We start from the raw sequence: 22,468 nt of genomic DNA on the forward strand, positions 1-22,468 counted from the left end.
CTTTGACAGAAATGTGAGTAACTTAACTGTACCAGTGCTCATGTTATGTAATATAGCCTCATGTTTTAAATCAACAATTCCAGTGGTCACTTTATCAATCAATCAATCAATCAATCAGGTGGTTGGTAAAGCGCAACTCTTCACACAAAAGGGTCTCAAGTCACTGAGGGGGGTTGGGCGCTCAGCTCCTGGGAGTTCACAGTGTTTCTTCGAAGAGCCAGGTCTTGAGGTCCTTCAAGAACTTGGGGAGGATAGGTGTCTGTCGTAGGTGGAGAGCGAGGGAGTTCCATGCCTTGGCCGTGAGGAGGGAGAAGGAGCTTCCTCCTGTTCTGGTCTTCTCGATTCGTGGTACCGTTCTAAGGGAGATCTGAGCTGAGCGGAGGGATCTTTGGGGTATGTGGAATGAGAGTGCGGTGGTTCATGTAGACGGGTCTGGTGTTGTGGAGGGTCTTGTGGGTGTGGGTGAGAAGCTTGAAAGTGATTCTGTTTTCGATGGTGAGCCAGTGTAGTGTATTGTTCCAGGTATCTGGTGTGGGCCCATGATGAGTACTTCGGTTTTGCCCGTGTTGAGTTGTAGGCAGCAGTTCTTCATCCACCTGCCGACTGCTTTCATTCCTTCTTGAAATTGTGTTTGGAGATGTCTGGTTTATTGGAGAGGGAGAGGATGAGTTGGTTGTGATCTGCATATGAAACAATGTTAGTCTGTATGGTCTGACAATGGATGTGAGCAGGGCCATGTAGACGTTGAACAGGGTGGGGCTGATGGAGGATACTCGGGGACTCCGTAGGTGGTCAGTGTGGGTTCCGAGAGGAGAGGGGTGAGTCTGACCCGCTGCGTTCTGCCGGAGAGGAATGAGTGGATCGAGTTGAGGGCCTTATTACGGATTCCTGATTCGTGGAGTCTGCGGGCTAGGGTACGAAGTGAGACTGAGACTGTGTGGAAGGCAGCAGAGAGGTCCTGGAGGATGTTTGCTACAGTCTCTCTGCTGTTGAATAGGGATCAGATGTCGTCTGTCGCAGTGAATAGGGCGATTTCAGTGCTGTGGTTCTTCCTGAAGCCTGATTGGGAGGGGTCAAGGATGTTGATTTCTTCCATGAAGGGCCCAAGTTGACTTTTGACACTTTGTTCCATGACTTTCGCTGGGTATGGTAGTAAGGAGATCAGTCTACAGTTCTTGAAGTCAGTGGGGTCCGCTGAGGGTTTTTTCATGAGAGGTTTGAATTCTGCTTGTTTCCCGTTCTCGGGGAAGGACGCGGTCTTAAAGGAGCGGTTGATGATTCGTCGCAGCTCGGTCGATGATGTCTGCAGCTTTGGAGTGGGTGGTCATCATAGTCTTTAGGGTGTCTTCGATGCTGAAGGCGGTCCATCTGTCTAGTGTCGGCTGCGTGCGTAAAGGTTGTTATCGTCGAAGTGGTCATAAATGGTCTTGATTTTGTGGTGGAAGAAGGTGCTGAGTCTGTCGCAGAGGTCTTGGGAGGATGGGATGTCAGTAGTCTCACTGTTGGGTTGTGTGAACTCTTTGATGATGCCAGAAAGTTCCTTGCTGTTGTGTGCGTGGGTGGAGATTATGTCCTGGAGTGCTTTCTTCCTTGAGTATCTGATGAGTTTGTGGTGGGCGGTGGTGACTGTTTTGAAGTTGTGGAAGTTTGCAGGGGTTTTGGAGTTCCTCCATAGTTTTTCGAGGCATCGGCAGGTTTGTCTAGATTCCCAGAGTTCGGTAGAGAGCCAGCTGGCTTTCTTGGCGTGACGGTGGGAAGTTTTCTTGAGGGAGGCAATGGTGCTGGTGCAGTCGGTGATCCAGTTGTGTAGGGTATGGGCGACGATGGAGGGGATCATCGTCTGTGGCGGTTGGAGCAGAGCTGTCGAGTGAGGTGGCAAGCTGGTGGTCGGAGATCTTGTTCCAATTCCTGCACTGGAGCGGGTATTGATGTCTGTGGGAGATGATTGCTTTGAAGGTGAAGTGGAAGCAGCTGTGGTCCATCCATGGGAGTTTGGAGTTGTGGCTGAAGGTGATGGGTTTCCTGCTGTGAAGATGAGGTCAAGGGTGTGTCCTGCTGAGTGTGTTGGTTCTGGTACAATCTGTTTGAGTCTGAGGTTGTGGAGCTTGTCCAGGAGGGAGGTGGAGTTGGGGTCTTGGTGGTTGTCGAGTGGAAGTTGAGGTCTCTAAGCAAGGTGTAGTCAGTGAAGGTGATGACATGCGGGGGATGATGTCAGTGTAGGAGTTGGCAAAAGGTGCGCAGGATCCGGGGGCTCTGTAGATGAGGGTGCCTTGGAGGGTGGTGGACAGGTGTGTCTGTATCTTGTAGTGGAGGTGTTCCATCAGGTGTGTGGGCCCGTTAGTGTAGGTGCTCATACGAAGGTTAGTTTTTTGGGCGATGGCAATGCCTCCATCGGGGTGGCTGGGGCAGTCCTTCTGGATGATTTTGTATCATTCGGGGAAGGTGCTCACGATGTCTGGTCCCGAGGCGGCATTCGTCCAGGTTTCGGTAAGGGAGGTGACGCCAGGGGTAGTGCTGTCAAGGAGGTCCCAGATTTCCGCTGCATGTCAGTGGGGGGAACAGATGTGGAGGAGAATGAATTGCAGGGTTTGGGGGTGATGGAGTTGTTGCTGGAGGGCGGAGGTTAGTCCTGGGTCTCGGTGAAGGTGAAGGAGTGTCGGCAGGTGAGAGGTCCGTGGGTGTTGAGAGGAGAAGGGAACTTCCAATTGTAGTTCTTGCCAGCGTTGAGTGCGTGGAGAGCCAAGGAGCTGTAGCGCTGGTGAGTCGGGGGACCAGGGTTCCTGGTGCTGATCAAGGACAGGTCACGGACAGGCGCAGTTTGGCTTGCCTTTGGGGCACCAGCGGCGCACCCGCTGCGTGTGTCCGCTGTGCGGCCATACAGTGGCAGCCATTAAGTAGGAGTAGAGGAAGGGCAGGACAGCGGGGAGGTGGGAGCGGGAACATGTCGGATTGGCCAAGGGTGTAGTAGTGGCGGGAAAAACAGCTGAGAGGAGGTAAAGGAAAATGGAAGGCAGAATAAACAGACATGAAAGGCAAATTAAAGTGAAATGAAAGGTAGATGAACAGAAATGAAAGGCAAATTAAATAGCGATGGAAGGCAAAGTTTATGTGATATGGCACAAAATCTGAAAATTAAACAAGGTTGCAACATCATTTTTTTGTAACATCGATTTTATTGCAGTACCAGAAAAGTTTGCATAGACATTATAGCAATGACCAACATAACAATATAGCAGTATGGCATACATTCAGTCCGCTACCATTATCATGTTGCTCGTGCTTCCAGATAGAAAGCCGAGTTACGTCCATTATAAGTCCATTCTCTGCTCCGTTTTCCAATGTCCTATTCCGAAAACACACGAGGACGCGGACTGCTTTTAAGTTTTCGCCCCTCCCCCTCCCCCTGTCAACCACCCCCCCCAAACTTCCCAACAACCTCCCCCCCCCCATGGCAGCGCTGCAGTAGAATCGTAGAGAAAAGTAAGGTCTGGTGTGTGCAAGAAGGCATTAAACATCCGCTAAAGGTGTGCTCCTGGTGCGTTAGTGGGGTCTACCACTTCAGAATCCGTGTCCTCTCTTTCCTCCTTCTTATTATCATCCCGGAGAGCCTGCACTATCATCTCCCATGCTGTTGCCCTCTCCATGGCCTGCTCATCTGCAGCCCTTCTAGCCATCTGATATCGCAGAGTGCTTTCACATGCCGCCCACCTCAAACATTCACCATACCAGCGTTTGTACGTGGGCCCCACTTTTGACTTCCAATTCCTGGTTATTTCCCTCCGCCAATATCAACCCCATGTCTATAAACCTGCTGGTCGTCTTATTTTTAGGCGTGTGTGGAAACCAGTGCAGCACCCCCACTGCTTTGGTGTATTGTATCTCTCTATCTGTGGCGTTGTTTAGAGCCCTCCCAACCTCCTGCCAATATTCCCCCAGTGTAGGGCAATCCCAGAGCATGTGTCCTAAGTCTGCCCCCAGTGTGCTGCACCTAGGGCAGGCCGCTTGTTCCACTCCAAAGTACTGCTTCAGTTTCCCTGGTGTAAGGTATGCCCTATGAATGATATAGAAATGTATGAGTTGGAATCTGGCGTTCCTCGTGCTCTTCCGCGCCCTCCGTAATAGTTGACCCCAAGTGGCGTCAGGAATCTCCATTTGGAGGTCCAGTTCCCACTTAGCCTTTAGGGCAGTGAGCGGCTGCAAGGCCTCTCGCAACATTCGAGAATACAGACAGGTCACCGCCTTAAAGGTTCCCGCCGCCATCATCGTGTATTGGCACACCATAGAGGTCGCGGGTTCCTGCAGGCCGTCGCCCCAGTGGTCTTGCATGGCGCCCGTCACTGCCGCGTGCAGGAGATAATCACCTCTTGGAAGGTCGAAACGCTCCTGTAGCTCTTGGAACGGAAGCAAGGCTCCGTCCTCATAAAGGTCGCCCAGCATCTGGACCCCAGCTTCCTCCCAGCCCAGCAGTCTCGACCAATCCCCACTATGAGGTAGGGCTGTGACCATTCCCAGCGGGATCTCCGGAGCATACATGCGACGGGTTCCCGCCCGTTTACGCGCCCGGTTCCAGCAAAGCCGAAATGTCTGTTCCTCCACTGTCAGGTCTCTGATCAGCAGCTTCTGATGAAGAGTGATATACGCAAGCACATGCCGCGGAGTGCCCTCATCTCTACTGCGTTCTGGGCCTCGATAGACTCTCGCGACCTCTTGGGTAAAAGTTTGCAGCTGAGCCGCTAGGTAATAGCACTCGAAATCAGGCACCGCCATGCCTCCCTCATCCTTGGGTCGCAAGAGGGTGTCCAGCGCTATTCGCCGCCGACCTGTGCCCCATAGAAACGCTATAATCAGTGATCTCAGACGTCGAAAGACTGAGCCGGGTATCCATATCGGGAGGGTTCTAAAATAATATAATAGCCTAGGTAATGCCACCATCTTCAGCAAGGAGACACGACCTGCCAACGAGAGTGGGAGAGTGGCCCAGAAGTCCATACACCCCTTCAAGGCGTTAATGCAACGGGTGATATTACCGTCCAGCATATCTGCAGGTGTATGATACACATAAACGCCCAGATAGTGCAGGCATCTGAGTTCCTGTGTGGTGGGAGGGCACGGCTCTCCCCGTCTCAAAGGGGACAGGCAAGACTTGGTCCAATTGACCTTCAGGCCCGATAACCGCCCGAATAATTCTAGCAAACGTCTCGCTCCCATCAGTTCCTCCTCCGCATTGGCCAAAAACATCAGCAGGTCGTCCGCATACAACGAGATGACGTGTGGCCTGGCCCAATAAACCAATCCCTTATAATAGCGGCCAGACCTGGCTTCCGCTGCAAAAGGCTCCATTGCCAATGCGAACAAAAGGGGGGAAAGTGAGCACCCCTGCCTAGTGCCGCGTCGTACCGGATATGGACTCGAGATCAACGGGCCCACTCTAACCCTAGCCGTGGCTTCAGTATACAGGACTTTGGTCCAGTTGATATAGCCCTCCCCTAGTCCGAAACGCCTCATCACTTCGTATAAATAATCCCACTCTAGGCTATCGAAAGCTTTTTCGATGTCTATGGAGAACACTAAAGGAGTAGACCCCTCCGGCAATCGAGTTCCCAGCAGCCTAGTCAGTCTGCGGATGTTGTGGGTGGTGTTTCGCGTTGGGATGAAACCAGACTGATCACTATGGATCAGGCCTGTCATGTGGGTCAACAATCTATTCGCCAGGATTTTGCTCAGTATCTTGTAATCCGTCGTGAGCATTGACAATGGACGGTAAGAGGAGAGGGCGTCACTCGCTCTACCAGGTTTCAACAATGGGATCATAATGGCCTCACACATTGGACGCGGCAGTCTCCCTCGCGACTGTGCCTCGGTGTAGACCGATTGCAGTTGCGGGGCTAAGTGCTCCATATATTTGCTATAGAAATCGATCGGCAGGCCGTCGAGCCCCGGGGTTTTATTCCTAGCCATCTGTTTCACTGCGCACACTATTTCTCCGACTGTTATAGCATGACCCAGCTCCTCTGCCTCTGATTGCTCTAGCTGTGGCAACTGCAGCCATCCAAGGAAGGTGTCCAATTCCTCCGCCCCGCCCGTCGGTCCGCTCTCATACAGACCCTCATAGTATGCCCTGAACCTATCCAGGATCCCGGCCTGGGTGTGGCAAAGCCCGCCTCCCTCCTCTCGAATGGACATGATTGGAACACCCCGCCGAAGCGGATTGGCAAGCCAAGCCAGCATTGTCCCCGCCTTATCGCCCTCCGCATGCGCTCTAGTCAGATAGACCTTGTGATCGAAACTACGCAACCGTTCCAACTCTACCGCCGTTGCTGCTCTGGCTTTACTAACCCCCTCTTGAAGCTCGGGATGATTTGGGCGCTCTCGTTCTATCTCTCTCAACTGCCGCTCCGCACGATCAAGGTCGTCCAACAATGTTTTACGAGCACCTGCAACGGTCCCAATACAGTGCCCCCGGACCACTACCTTATACGCATCCCACTCCACAGCCCTAGTGGAAGTGGAGCCACTGTTCTCTTCGAAATAGCGCTTCACTCGCTCCTCCAAGGCCTCCCTAAATAGCAAATCATCCAGGGTATCAGGTTGTAGCCGCCAAGTTGGGACACAAGTGACGTCTACCATCCAGTTCAAGGATAATAACAAAGGGTTATGGTCCGACAACGTGCGGACCAAGTACTCCGCACTTCCCACCCCTGCAAGCACAGGTGAAGAGCACAAAAACACATCCAACCTAACATGTAGGTCGTGTATACTAGAATGGAAGGAGTAATCTCTCGTGTTAGGGTGTAGTGTCCTCCAGGCATCTCCCAGGTCCCAACTCTCTTGCCAGTCTAATCTTCGTTTCGCTATCCTATGTATCGGTGAGGAGTGCAATGGGGGGTGAGACCTATCTAATACGGTATCAACCACCGAGTTGAAATCCACTCCCATGACCATTGGACCCGCCAAGTAACTCGCCAGTTTGCCCGAAAGCGCTGTCAGGAAAGCGGGCAAATCCACATTCGGAGCATATACACTGCATAGTGACACTATTCGGCCCCTAAGTTTCCCCTCCACAGCCACAAACCTACCCTCTGGATCTACTACTTTTTTGGTGACCTGAAAGGGAACCCCAGCCCGTATCCAAATCAAGGCACCCCTTGCAAAGGCCGAATATGTCGTATTAAACAGCTGCCCCCTCCACCTTCTCTGTAGTGCTACTCCCTCCTGTTTGTTGAGGTGCGTCTCTTGAAGAAACGCTATATGCACTCCCCTACGTTTCAGATACGCATGGACCTTGTGTCTACGCACCATGGTATGGAGACCCCGCACATTCCAGGTCATACATTTCAGAGCCCCCGTATTAGCCATACTCCCCTGCATCCCTAGACATAACAATAACATCCTTCGACCATGCGCTCATGCCAACACAATACTGACCCCCCCACCCTCTCCAAACAAATGAACCCCAAACCCCTCTGATCCCAACTGAGCTTCCCCAACTACTCTCGGTTCCCACCCCCCCAGGACAGGACCCCCCACAATTGGAAGAGAACCCATCCAAACTGTTGCAACTAAATAATCCCCTCAAAGAAAAACACTATAATTCGCAGTCTCCACTGCGATGACCTTAAGGGCCAGTAGGGCGCGGACCGATACCGAAGGAGTTCGTTAAACCAGATCAGTCCCGCATATCCCGCCCCATAATCCCCCCATGAAAAACTCACGAAGTCCCATAGAAACGAGAAGCTGCGCACACGGGCACAGCGCCCCAGTGTCTGACCAGCAGGCCGCTCTCCAAATCAAGCGTCTCAGGCCTCGACGATCTCTCCAGACGTTTGAGGCGTGACGACGGGGCCCTTGGCACCCCCCAATTCTGAAAGTTCCGTCTCCGATCCCGTACCGTGCTCCTCCGAGTCCGTGCCCTTCCCGGACTGGCTCCGCGCCGTACCAGAGAGATCCACCACCGCCTGTAGGGCAGCCTTCCTTTCTGCCTCAATCTGCGACACGGATGGTTTCCCAGTCCTCCGCCGATTCTTGCGAATGCGTTGGGATTTCCTAGTCGGCTGTTTCTTTTGAGACTCCTCCGCCCTGGCTCTGGCCCCGTCCGTTCCAGCCTTGTACGTGTCCCACTATGCCCAAGCATCCGCCGAGGAGGTAAAGAAAAGCGACTTGTCGTCCACCACCACCCTCAGCTTCGCTGGGAAGAGAAGGGAGTATTTGATGCCCTCTCCACGGAGCTCACGCTTGAGCGACAGGAAACTGGCCCTGAGTCTCTGGGTCTCAAAAGTGTAGTCCGGGAACAGGGTGACCCTGTTATTGTCAACTTGGAAGGGCCCTGCTTCCCTCGCCCTCTGCAGTAGCCAGTCCCGATCTTTGTAGTGAAGCAGCTTAATCACCACCGGGCGAAGGGGTAGGTCACGGGCTGGTGGTCGGGCCGGAACCCTGTGGGCCCTTTCCAGCTAAAAGAAAGGAGAGAGTCCCTCTGGCGCAACTTCAGTGCGTAGCCAATTGTCGAGGTAGCCCACCATGTCGTCCCCCTCGGTTTTCTCCGGAAGGCCCACCAGGCGAACGTTGTTGCGCCTACTCCTATTTTCAGCGTCATCGGCCCTCCTCTCCAGCACTTTCAACCTGTCCAGGGCATCCGCCATCTGGGCCTTCATCGCTGCGTGATCCGGGGTCAATTCTTGTGGAGAGATCTCCATATTCTTGACTCTGTCCTTAAGCTTATCATGGTCCGCTTTCAGGAGACCCAGGCCCGACGCTACCTGGGCGATGTCCTGCTGCAGGGCGTCTTTTGTGGTCGTGATGGCCTCCAGTATGCGGTCTTGCATGCGTTGGAGAGCAGGGTGGTCGTGGTCCGCTCCATCCAGCGTTTCCGAGTCAGCCGCTCCGTCCCCCTTTCCTTTTGGTTTCACCATCCTGGCTACAGCAGTTACTGGCCCCCGGGACCCCGACCAATCTCCTCATAGTCGTCCGCAGTTCAGGACCTCGCTACTTGATAGTACCCCGAGCAATGGGGCCGGGGATCTAGGACATCCGCAGGACACTGAGCACTGTCCGGATCTCTCCCGTGGGGTCAATTCAATTCTCGGGAGCCAGCGTCGATGACGGGGTCTCGAGGCCCCGGTCTATGCGTGGAGAGTTGGAGTCGCCTCACAAAGCCGCCGCCATTTTGGGGGGCTTACCCGGAGATCTTTCCTGTGTCCTCGTGTCCCTGCAACTCGCCACCAAAAGGAGGAAAAGGCCACCCGTGCCTGCTTACAGGGTCGAGAGAGGTCCTCCGGTCTGGCGCCATCTTAGATTAATGTCTATTGCACCCGAGGCACTTGTTAGAGTTCGATTTTCAGGACGATAAGCAGCCGCAGGTCGCCCACTCCGAACGCCGTTGCCTCCGTGACACCTTTAGGCTGCGTATTTTTCAATTTTCGTTGGAATTCACGTGGATAATCAGGATGATATCTGGGATCGGGCGCGGAGCTCCGGGGTCACGCTGCCTACCTCCTCGGCATCCAAGCCACGCCCCCAAGGTTGCAACATCATTTATAGAAACTGAATTTTCCAGAAAATCCTCTCAGCCTTACCTTCCTACTCTGAACACAGAATGACCTCTTACCCAATATAAGTCCAGGCACCTTCTAAAGTGGCCAAATATCCTGTCTTTTCATGCTTATGAGCCACCTTTCCTGGTGCCAACAGTGAGCATATCCAGCACCCTCCAATGTATAAAATATGGGCAGTGCCAATACTACCAACGCATAAACCTGCTAGCAAAAGGTTCCTGGTGAATCCTATTTTTTTATCCTTTAATTTTGAGTTGAAGTGTGATAATCCTTTTTAATACCTTGAGAACTACTGTGAGGCACATACTACTCAGTACATCAGTAATGTGCATGCTCTCATATGAAGTGCTTTACCCAAGGGCTACCCCAACTTTGTCTAGAATGGTAAAATGCAGATATTTTAAACGACCTAGACTTGCCTTCACCACCAAATAAAGTCTCAAGATCACAGGAAATTCTATCATGATCTACCTGGGACACCCCTTCCATCTGTTGGCCCAACATACAAAACTGTAAGAACATCCTGCATCAAAAACGTGTGTGACAGGGAATTCTACAGAGCAATTTGACTATTTCACACAACTTATAGGTGAAGCATCTGAATATTATACATAGTAATACACAGTTATATAGTGCACACTAAAGCCATATTTCAAGACTATTGTCCACAGAAATATCATGCTGCAAAAACATTAATAGCAAAAATATTCTAAAGTTAAATATCTAGAGGCAAGTACAGACATACAATCCTCAAATACGCACCAATATACCTTAAAGATATCTATATCGCTAAGTTACATATATTAGTAAAAAAGCATATTAAATCTGCTCTTACTTATGGATACCTATGTTCACAATTCATTTGTTGTCACTATTCTTGCTATGATGTTTTTGGAGGCACAAGTAAGAAGGAACACCATTTCTGTCTCTGGACCAATCAATGTCAGTGGATCAATGTGACAGGTGGTGGGTAGATCATAAACAATGTAGCTGCCTCTCAACCACCACCGGTATTGCAATTAGTTATACTGCCCAGTTCACCAATACTTGAATATTAGTCTTACTACAGCAAGTACAAGGCAGTTTAGAACCCAGCACAACAGTTTATCTGTGGCTGTCTGTGGCAGTTTATCAGTTAACTGGGGCAGCTGTTGGGCAAATAACTGCCTCTCAAGATCCTTACCTCCTACCCTTTGGAATGTGAAACGACTCAAAATTCTAAGCAAGTCTGTTTATAGTTTTAACAAAAACACGTTTTTCATTTGTGCATTCTAACATTGTAAGATTTTAAACATAATACGTTCCAAAAAACATGTTCAAAGTAGGATTCCAATTTTCCAACTGATTAAACATTAAACTGAACAACGCACAGATAAGTCAAAAGGTATTATAATTATTATTGTTATAACACTTGTATTTAATGAGTAACTTCACATGAGTAAATTACACAGTTGCCCTCTCATAGCATTCCCAAAATATATAATATGTTCTGCCCCCCCAGGTGCCTAATTGTCATGAGGTATGATCACATTATTATCTGTATTTTATAACTTATATTTTTATGTTCATCTGCCATTCGAAGTATTATACTGTAAATCATATAATTACGGGAATTTATAATATAATTAATTTAGAGTATGAATAAGACAAAAAAAGGTGATGTTGATCTCTAAAGTTAAACGCTAAAGGTTATTCCCACAATTACAGTCTCCAGTGATCTACATTTTTTAGTACCACTGTTAAAACATGAGGCAAAAATATATTTTCCCTAAAATGCTATTATTCCAATTTGAGTATGTATCTATCAGGAGTGTTTGAGTAGAAAATAACAGATTTCTTATTAATGTATATTGTTTGAAGTATACTATACGGGTGGGGAGAGAGGCTGTGACTACTGCCCCAAGAGCTAATCTAGTTTCTCAAAGTAATCTTTAACTCACACTTGGTGGTTTGACACAGCAGCAACCCTTACACTAGAGAAAGTGTTTATAGTCTATGCACAAAATATAGTTGAACAGTAGACACTTAAAAAAATAAACTTGTAGTAAAGTAAATCAGAGGACCCTCTATGGAAAAATATGAAAGCATGATCCCAACAGGTTGTTGTAAAATTATAAAAACAATCAAGTTATTAAATGGACCAATTGACCCAATGAAGGGCAATGTGATCTAGATTCAAGTTGTGTCATTTGAATGAAGGACCCTTTATCACCCATCAAAGTTTGAAGATTCAGGAAGCGGCTTTGAAGAAATGGTTAAAGAAATTAAATGACATTTTGAAAATGTAGAGTGATTTGTCAGAAAATTGAAGAACAAATTTAATTTGAAGTTGCTGTGTCTCTGGTTCAAAATTGCTGTAATCTGGTACAGCTCCTGTGAGGGACTGGTGAATAGCAAGTCAGCACACATAGGCAGACTTATTTTTGTGCGAATTGCCAAGTTGCAGCCATCTCAAAGATCCAAGTGGCACTAGACATTCTTGAGCAGAAGTCTCACACTGAATGTAGCAATGTCTTGGATCACTGACAAAATATCGACTGATACAATATTGTGTTCTCAAAATATCAGGACATAAATAGTGATGTAAAAAATAGCGACATCCTATCTTCAAAATAGTAAGTACTAAAATATCGAGAAATAAAATCTCATTGTTAAAAATATCAAAGTTAAAAATAACAGTTTTTTTAAATGTATTAAAAATAATGTAAAATAAATTAAATAATACATATAACTTATTTTTTTAAAGATTTTTTTAACAATTAAAAATAATAAATGTAATGTTAAAATAAATTAAACATACATCTATAGCATGGAATATATATTTACTTAATAATAATGAATACATAATTATATGTAATACATTTTAAAATTATATAAAAAATTATTTAAAAAAATATTTTTTCATACACCTGTAACATTTAAAAAATATATATATATATAAAATATAATTTAAATTATGAAAAATATTTCTTAGTTTTTAAAACTACAGTTTGCACTAGATATTGGAGGGGAATAATTTAATGTTCCCACTCCAGCGAGTGCAACAGTAAGGAAAGTGTTGGGTAACGGAGGGGTAACAATTACTATTCCCACTCTATTGAGTACAACAGTAGGGACTAAAATGCAAAATTTACTAAATTTACTAAAAATAACATTTATAACTTCTAAAAATGTAATACATATTTTGAAAAACAAATGCAATACTTAGACAAAAAATGGAACACAAACATTTAAAATACATATTAAAATACATAACACTAACTAAAAAAACAATATTTTTAACAACTATATTTTTGCAAACGATATTAATGTCTTCAATATTTTTTACAACAATATTAATGACTTCGATATTATTAAAAACTATATTACTTACCTTAGACTTGATATTCTTTACCACGATATTCTGACAGTCGATATTTTTGTATCCTGATATTTTGCACTTGATATTGGTGCAAGTCGGAAAAACTAACTCGTTAATATGCTTGAAACAGAGGTTCTCTATGCCTTTAAAATTCAAAAATTGTAGGGGTAACTTGCGAACTCCAGTAAGCTCTTTGCATGTTCTATTCGATCATGTCCCTTGGGTAGTCCCTTTTTAAGCTTTTAATAAATTATTTTCCACAGGTCTTGCTCCTCCTTTCTGTAAGCAGTTTCTTCTCCATTACAAAATGCGTAGGCTTCTAGTAGAAAATTCCTTCAGAAGGCAAGCGCATTTTCAAGAAAGGGGACTAGACATCCTGTTCACCCCACAAGAGGAGATTCTGACTCTACAGTTTTAGATAAGACTAATGAAGGCAGATGTTCATGAAAACATGAGACAATTTACAGCTCCTAATGATGGTCTTAATCTAGGAATGTGACTTGCGGCATCAGTTCTCCACAGAGTTCCATTCACCAAAAATCCAAATTAATGAAACCTTATCTCTTCAGTGCTTCTCCCTCCTCTTCCCCTAAACTCTGGACAAAGTCCCATATAATGCAGATAATTACCGAACTGGTCTTTAATGGGAGCACTCCTACCTTAAGTGCCAAGTACTAGAAACCTAAGACCTGTTTCAGTCATGTTAGACCTTGTCAGTGTTGTAAAGCTTGGATCCTATAGCAGGTTGGAAAGGACTGTTTCCATGAGGAGCAGGGTCAGATTTGCAAATGATTGGCATCTGTTTAAAGTGCAGCAGTGGGGGCAAAGCAATGTGCTGGCCTGCTACCCAGAGAGATTGCCACTGATTTAGACTATTTGCAATCATTCTTCCCATCTCCTTTTGTGTGTTTGATGCAACTCCTTAAATGTCAAAGAGTATACCTAGTTATGGGTCTACTGATCACTGTGCTACAGGATCCAAGCTATACCTTACAGTCAAGGAATGATGAGGGCGAAACTGGTCTGGGGTTGCTTGTATCCCAAGATACCACCTTGCAGTTCGATATGGGCTGTGCCCATGATAATCAGAGTCAATACTGCTTTGCATGAGGTGGGCCTCTGTCTAGTGTGGCAAAGTGTGAGGGTAACAATGGTTTGGAATGCGGGCCACAGTGATTGCCAGTTTTTTAGACTATTTGCAACTATTCATGTCATCACTTATTATGTGTCTGATTTAAACATGTGTAGCCTGCGGATTTGCTCATGCAAGGCACTAACAGCCCTTCACACCAATGTTGTGTTTTCTGTCAGAGCCTTATGAAGTGACAGCAGGAGATAAGAATGGATATGAATGTTGTAGTGAGAATGATAAACTGGCTTTAGGTTGGGGGATGTGCATAGCCTTAATTAAAAAATTTTACGCGTGCTCGAAGGTATCACTTCCCTCCGGGAGTGTGTCTGAATATATCTAAGTGTGGCAGACCTATTGCATCATAGGTCTCTCACCCGCGGCACTGCTGTGGTGGCTGAATCACGTTCAGCAAAAAATTCACGTGAATAATTTCCTTAGTCCAATTCACATTTTAATTCATGTTTCAGTTTCATGGTTTTAATCCATATGTGCTCTCATCACGCTTTCTATTCCTCATTTAAACAATACCAATTTCAAATAATCCAATGCATTTTGGTGCATCCAGCACCTTCATCAGGGCAAAATCTAGAACATACAAATGAACAAACTTCAGTATAAAAAGAAAAACAATTGTGGCCACTTTCAATGTTACAATGTTGCAATCATGTTACACTCATATCCATACTTTATAAATCTCTATATAAGCTCTGTATTTTACTGAGAAAGCTTCCACTCGGCAGTTAAACCCGTGATTCGTGTGAGTGTACACTACTCTCGTGTAATGCCTCAATGTTAAAAAACAGGTCGCGTGTAAGCGTTGCGTGGGCGGGTATGTTGCTGGAGTTATTAAATGGCTAAATACGCTGTTGTGCGTGCTTGCGAGTTAGTGCTATATGTGCATTTCTCTCGGCCGTGTTCGCTCTTACCTCACAGTTGTAGTTCGTATTCTACCGTTCCGTTCCCTCTCCGTGTCAATGCGGATTACAGCCATTCACTCTGGTCGGGTATTTACGTTACGCGCGTTACGCGCCTGGGTTCTGGGAGTGGCTAATGTTTTTTCTCAGTTTTAACTTTATTAATTGACTGCTATATACATTATGAACATCGGGACCTTTCATGTGAATGCTACAGTATGTACCTGTGGGAAATATTTCAGTATGTACTCAAACCTTAGTAATGGTTAGAATCTGTGTATATGCTGCATTTAAACGTTATAAATAGCATGTAAGTTCAACACGATCATTGAGCCCGTTGGGCTTGTAGCTGTTTAGGTGGTATATCCAATAGTTTTATCGCTTGAGCAAGTTCTTTCGATTTAATGAGGGAACGGTAGAATACGAACTACAACCGTGAGGTAAGAGCGAACACGGCCAAGAGAAATGCACATATAGCTCTAACTCGCAAGCACGGACAACAGCGTATTTAGCCATTTAATAACTCCAGCAACATACCCACCCAGGCAACGCTTACACGCTACCTGTTTTTTGACATTTAGGCATTACACGAGAGTAGTGTACACTTACACGAATCACGGGTTTAACTGCTGAGTGGAAGCTTTCTCAGTAAAATACAGAGCTTATATAGAGATTTATAAAGTATGGATATGAGTGTAACATGATTGCAACATTGTAACATTGAAAGTGGCCACAATTGTTTTTCTTTTTATACTGAAGTTTGTTCATTTGTATGTTTTAGATTTTGCCCTGATGAAGGTGCTGGATGCACCAAAATGCATTGGATTATTTGAAATTGGTATTGTTTAAATGAGGAATAGAAAGCGTGATGAGAGCACATATGGATTAAAACCATGAAACTGAAACATGAATTAAAATGTGAATTGGACTAAGGAAATTATTCACGTGAATTTTTTGCTGAATGTGATTCAGCCACCACAGCAGTGCCGCGGGTGAGAGACCTATGATGCAATAGGTCTGCCACACGTAGTGAGAATGATTCCAGTCAGAAACTGAAATGCACTTTTCGTGAAAATAGTTATAAAGGATGTCGCCTGGAGTAGAAGCTCAGTGGACTAATGGATCCACTGCAGGAACCCTAAGATCTAAGATTCATATTCTAGTGGGTCCACTCAATATTTCATCCTTATGACGTTACTAAAAGGGGTTCTGTTCAGCAAAACAAGCATCTTTTATGTGTCAATAGCACAAGGAGACAGCTCAAAGCATTAGGGTGCACTCAATAATTAGCACTGGTATTTCATTATGTCTTGTGACAATCGGTAAATGAAAGCTTACTTCGCCATTGTCTTTTAGACTAGTTTTCTGGAATTTTGGGTGATCCAATATAAGTTATGCGTTTAATGCCACAATATATTTTACAGGGCTGTATATATGTGTTATGCATCACTAGCATAATATGCAGTCTAAAATACATATTATAGTCTTAATGACAGATAACTCGGTGTGCTTGTCTCTATTGTCCACATCTGTAGTTTAGTCAGCTTTGCAGGATGCCAGTGGGGGCTGGCATCGACTGAGGGGGTGGGTGTCGGGCACGCATGCACAAATAGTATATTTAGAAAAATGTGAGCACAAATAATACAGAAAAAAACACTTACCTTTCATGAACACAACGCCCTTTGGTCCGGACCTCTTCTTTCGCAGGAACTGGAACTGGGAGCAGCAACTCCCTTGACCAATCCTGGTGCTACTCTCATGCAGCATGAGAGCAGTTCCCTGTTTAAAGGAGGCACCATCACTCAGTGCTCCCCAGCGCTCTGGAGGTGTGCACTTGCTGTAACCCAGCTACCTTAAACCAGCTGGGTTAGAAATGTTTACAGTGCACATGTGTGGCCAAAAATGACATGCATACTTTAAACAGTGCAGACAGCCCACCCTCCTCCCTGCTGCTGTCACTCATCAGCGACCCGCCCTCATCCTGATGCTCTGTTCGGACACTGCATGAAAAATAAAATGGTAATAAATATACCATTTTATTTGTCATCTCTGGGGTTTTGAGAGGGGAGTTCTAAATGGGGCGATCCTCCTCCACTCCAACAGAGGAGTCATCCCTGCGGGAAACCTTTGCGAAAGTGGCGTATTCACAAAGGTGGGCCTGAGAATTATTTAAAGAACAAAGGGGCATATTATCAACAACTAGTGTTTTTTATCGCTAAATAAGCTTAGCAACATTTTTTTTATTGCCGCGCATCGCCGGATATTATTGCAGAGATAAAATGCTATTAGCAACGTTTATCTCCAAAGCGATAAAATATCCGGCGATAGTGGTGAAATGTGTCAATATCGCTGGAAATCCAGCGATATTCAGGCATTATCGCTAATAGGGACTTAGCCTGAATATCCACCTCCCATTGGATATATAGGCTAAGAACTGGTCTGAGCAGGCGTCAGTTTCCAGCGATATTTGCGCTTAGCGCAATTTTTTTGGGCGCTACGCCTGCGTTGCTAATAGGCGTTAGTGATGTTAGCAACTGCTTTCAGTCGCTAACAAGTTGGGTACGCCCACTTTGCATGTCATTAGCGATAAATATTGCTGACATGCAAAGCGGGCCCCAAACCGCTCGCTATCACCTAAAAGCTGTCGCTAACTGATGTTAGCGACAGCTTGCTAATAGGGCGATGACGGCCGCAAAAGCGGTGGTAATTTCATTTTGCCTGCCTTGGTAATATGCCCCAAAATGTGTATACTTTTAAAACTACATGTGCCTGGGCCTCAGTCTCAGCAGTATTCAACATACCCGATATACAGAGCAACTAAACAAGGAGAACAAATTAAAAAGATAGATTTTCCCATAAAATAGTTTTTGAGCTTTCCATCTGTGGGTTCTTTACAACAGTACTTAAGGCATGCGTAAAAAGAAGGCTGCTTGAAAAAAAAGCAATGTTTGCAATAATTGTTAGCAAGAAGGGTATTTAACTTTCACTTTCTCAATCTTAGTTTAAAAGTCATCATTGAAAAAGTTGAATCTATTATTTGTTAGCTTATTAAATGAACCATCGACACAATAATTTTTTTTTTTAATGACATCCAAAGTTTTGGATCACAGTAGGGAAGTCTGTTTCTTTTCATGAAATACAGTTGTGTGAGTAATATTAGCACTTTGTTGTCAGAGTGGGCAGTGAAATACCTAATCAATGAAAACCCACTGCTCTCTAAATAATCATGGTTTGCACATTTGGGAATGAGGGCAACATAATTTCTGCAATGTGGTTGGGTGCAATTATTATAATGTCTGACGGTGTGTCTAAATTGATATTAAATATTTGTGCACGGTTTCTTGGTATTTGAACAAGCGAATACATGGCCCTTATTCTATGCACTTACACTAAAGTAAAAGGATTCACATTTAACTTACTTTTAATATATTCTTTTTTTCTGCAGTGGTGCCAAAAGTAAACCCTGCCTCACCGTTGACCAGATGATGGAGTTTATTAATTGTAAACAACGAGACCCACGGTTAAATGAAATTCTGTATCCCTTTCTGAAACAGGAGCAAGTTCAGCAGCTAATTGAAAAATATGAGCCCAATAATGAGTTAGCAAAAACAGGTAAGCAGAAGTTCTGTTTATTTAGTGTGCACACTAGCGAAAAACTGTTTATGTACAAAATTCTGCGCAACATATGATGAGTCAATATGTTCTATCACACGTTCAATATCTTTTATTATGATTTATAAGATATCCTATTGCAATGTGGCATTCAGTATCCATTCTAAAATGTGAAATATTTCAGATATCTAAACTTGTAATATGGCCAGCCGAAGATGGCGGACACGTGAGCGACGAGCTCCACAATGGCCTGCCATTAATCCGGCAGATATCAGTACAAGCTCCAGCCTACATGATCTGGGAAGACCAGATCATCCTCGAAGGGTTGCCGCCAGGGGGGTTGGGGTGGCTTGAGGGGCCCCACTGCGCCTGGAGCTGTGTGGCTGCGGGTAGGGGCTGAACCGGCCTGAGACCTCTGAATCGAGCCCTGTGGGTGGCGGGCGTGCCCTGGGGCAGTACTCTGGAGCTGCTGCTGGGCCGCTGACGCCTGGAAGTGTGTCGGCAGACTCTCCCTGTTGACCTGTACTGCCTGACGATCTACACCGAGCGGTGTCGGGGAAGCATCGGCGAGGCTCAGAGCCCCCATGGTAGATGTTGCTAAGCCTAGGAAGGCCTTTGTCGGGAGATCTGTTGAGCCTGTGACGCATCACGTTGGCTGAGTCGGAGCAGAGGGGCACTCGTTACCGACCGAGGCCTAGTAACGGCAAGTGCGGTGTTTTTGGGACCCGGTCGGGGTTCAGTGTCTGCCCTGAGGGCTGGGGGTATGTGCGAACTGAGCCCCCGCCCTGGCAGTGGAGAGGAGACCACGCCTGGAACGAACGGGGTGATTGGAACATGCCTGCTGGGGTGAGTCCTTAATTGCAGGGAGCCGCCCACCTCTGAATCCCACTTCATTGTGCACATGCCAGACCAGATGACGCACAAGGGGTCATGGATGCTGCTGCCAGTGCGTAGGAGGCAAGGGAGTGAGGGCTGTGAGACCCATTGGAGGCCCCTGGAGGCCAGGATGTAAAATATGGAAATGGACTGGCGCTGAGGACGACAGGGTGCTGGACGGTGTGTACCCCCTATGACCAGCTTGCTGAGTGGCCTTGTTGTGGGAGGGAGGTGATTTGCCGCTGTGGTGCTGGCCATGATTCAAGTAACCACGGGCAGAGTGAACGTCGCTGCTGGACAGTAGAGGACACGCTGTTCGTGTGGTGCTGCTCTGGTGGTGGGGATCGGCACTGAGCAGATACTGAACCAAGGTAGATGAAAATGGGGGCAGGTGGCCTGACATTGCCTGCTTGCCCATATCCCCCCCTTGTGGCAGACGTGAGATGTGGCTGGAGCCATCTGGCTAGGTGCGTGGTGACTGAGGTTGCCCCCCGGCTTGTGGAGCCTGACTGCCATCGTTGATTGTCTGGGGGGCCCACACAGGAAAGGAGTTACTGTGTGCAGCTATTCCTGGACCCTCAGGGTGAGTGGCCCCAGGCCTTTTAGGCATGCACGTAGGCTTCTCTGCGCTACTGTCGCGACAATGGGCAAGGAAAGGGCAAAACACACAGAGGCTTCCCCAGAGTGGGAGGAAGATAACTGGAGCAGTCACAGGAGAAAATGAAGACCCAGCCGCAGACAGACCCTATTCAACAACAATTAACTGAGATACTGGAGGTCATTTCAGACACTAGCCACACTACACCAGGACATCAGTACGGTGTCTGTGGGTCCGATGGTTCTTCGTGCGGAACAATAATAATTAAACAAAAGAGTGAAAGTGGTGGAGGCAGGACTCGAGGAGCTGTCCCCAGCACACATGGTGCTCATGCAGCAGGTGGGGGAGCTCACAGATAGGGTCTGTACCCTCACAAATAGGGCAGAAGATGGAGAGGGTCATAGCCGGTGGAACAATATCCGCTTACTTGGCCTGCTGGAGGGATTGAGATAGATAATATGGTGGCATACCTGGAGCCGTGGCTCCGCACAGTGGTGGCACCATGGGTCCTGACTTCATTCTACACCCTTAAGAGGGCACATAGGTTCCCGGCTCCTCAGGTGGCGCCTGACCATCCTTCCAAGACCAGTGGTGGCCAGGCTGTTTGCACTACAGAGACGGAGATATCCTGTTGCAGAAAGCTCAGACAGATGGCCCTTTTCTGATAGATAACAGCAGGGTCTCAATGTTCCTGAACTACACTCTGGCGGTCCAAAGCAAACAGGCCTCTTTTTTCGAGGTAAAGAGAACTCTCAGAGAAGAAGGCCTTCAGTACTCTGCAATGACCCTAAGGAAGCCTGGGACTGGATAGAGGCATATCGTACTGAGACCCCCAGTTAGCACAAAAACTCCTCCAAAATACTGATGGCCATAAGCTCAAGAAGCGCTCTAAACAAAGAATCCAATGTCCTACATCAAAGAAACTGAGTCCATCACAAAAGGGAGGGTGATGGTCTCAGGGACTCAGGGAGGTGGCTCTCAGTTGAAGGCGAGTTCGCGCTCCATGAAGGGAACTGGAAGATCAGACATGCACTCCAAAGGCAAAGCTAGCCTCGTCCTGCCGGTGGTGACCCTGAAGACGGCAGATGAGATTATATAAACGTTGCCCTCTCCCTGTGAGCTGGCACCTTTGGTTCTTCTGGGGGGTCTTACCATAATTGGCTGTACCACTCGACCTATCTGGGCTGGAGCAAAACCGAGGCCGGTGCACTAGGCACCACTCTGCGACAAGATGATCCATGTACCACTGCACTGCACACCACTGTGCATGCAACTCTGCGACCACAAACCCCCTGAAGGCCATGGCTGTGATAGGCTTGGGCCTTTATCTGTGCTCATGAAGATGGATTTCAAGTTTGAGCAGATGGCCGTTGCCAGTATGCTCTGGGGTTGGGGAGTTATTTACCATTGGGACATCTTCTGTTTGTTTTGTTTAGATTTACACACAGATGGGGACACCTTGCTATATGTTTCTACCGTGGTGGGAGGGGTGGAGGACCTGGGAGAGGGGTTGATCGGAACACTTTGCAATGCCCAAACAATATCAGGACCTGAAGCTTCTCACGTGGAATATTAGGGGGATGGGAACAATGTCCAAACGTCACAACATTCACAACTTTTTGAAATTCCTGGGTGTTTAAATAATGTTGTTACAGGAGACACACCTCACCCAAGGGGAAGTTGAAAATTACGTAGGAGATGGAGAGGGCAGATATTTGCTACCACCTTCTCAGCTTACGCCTGGGGGACTTTGATCGGGATTCGTCCAGGGGTCCCCTTCGAAGAAACACGCACCTCCATTGACAAAGAGGGTAGATATGTCATTTTGGTGGGGGGATTACGGGGCCAAGAGATCACACTAGGATGTTTATATGCGCCCAAATAAAGACCAAATGGCTTATATGACTTCTCTCTCGGCTAGATTAACCTACATTAAAATGGGGCTTCAACTGTGTGACTGATGCCATGTTCGATTGCTCCCACCCTCCCTTCTCCGGGGCACAGGCACATAGGACAGTGGCGGGGTTGCAGGAGTGGATGGCCCATTGGGAACTACAAGACATCTGGAGACTTCAACATGTGGAGGAACGTGAATATTCCTTCCATTCCCATATACACCAACTACACACAAGATTAGATGCATTCTGGTGCTCCCCAGGTATTAGCAGTGCTACCAGACATGCGGAATACCTGGGTAGGACATTCTCGGACCATAGTCCCCTGTTGCTCTTGTACCAACCCTGTAGACAAAGACCTCCGAAGCCCAATTGAAGACTTAATCCCCAGTCCTTGGATGACGCACCATTTGCAGAATCTCTGCAATCCCTAGTAGTTCAGTATTTTGTTGACAACGCACACTCATCCTTGGCACTGATAGAATGGGAGGCTTTTAAGGTGATAGTGAGAGGGCACTGTATGGGACAGACA

The 22,468-nt window shown here is 46.8% G+C and overlaps 1 protein-coding gene across 3 annotated transcripts in view; it reads left to right on the top strand.

The window, feature by feature from the left end:
• PLCB1 (phospholipase C beta 1) overlaps positions 1 to 22,468 on the top strand; it is a 2,298,721-nt gene that overhangs the window by 1,282,131 nt on the left and 994,122 nt on the right. For all 3 annotated transcript variants that reach the window (XM_086927697.1, XM_086927698.1, XM_086927696.1), the window contains exon 9: positions 18,401 to 18,567. In XM_086927697.1, the coding sequence (XP_086783823.1) occupies positions 18,401 to 18,567 (167 nt within the window). The remainder of the gene's footprint in view (positions 1 to 18,400; positions 18,568 to 22,468) is intronic.

The sequence above is a fragment of the Lissotriton vulgaris genome, chromosome 6 (assembly GCF_964263255.1).
Source record: "Lissotriton vulgaris chromosome 6, aLisVul1.2, whole genome shotgun sequence".
NCBI classification, from domain to species: Eukaryota; Metazoa; Chordata; class Amphibia; order Caudata; family Salamandridae; genus Lissotriton; species Lissotriton vulgaris.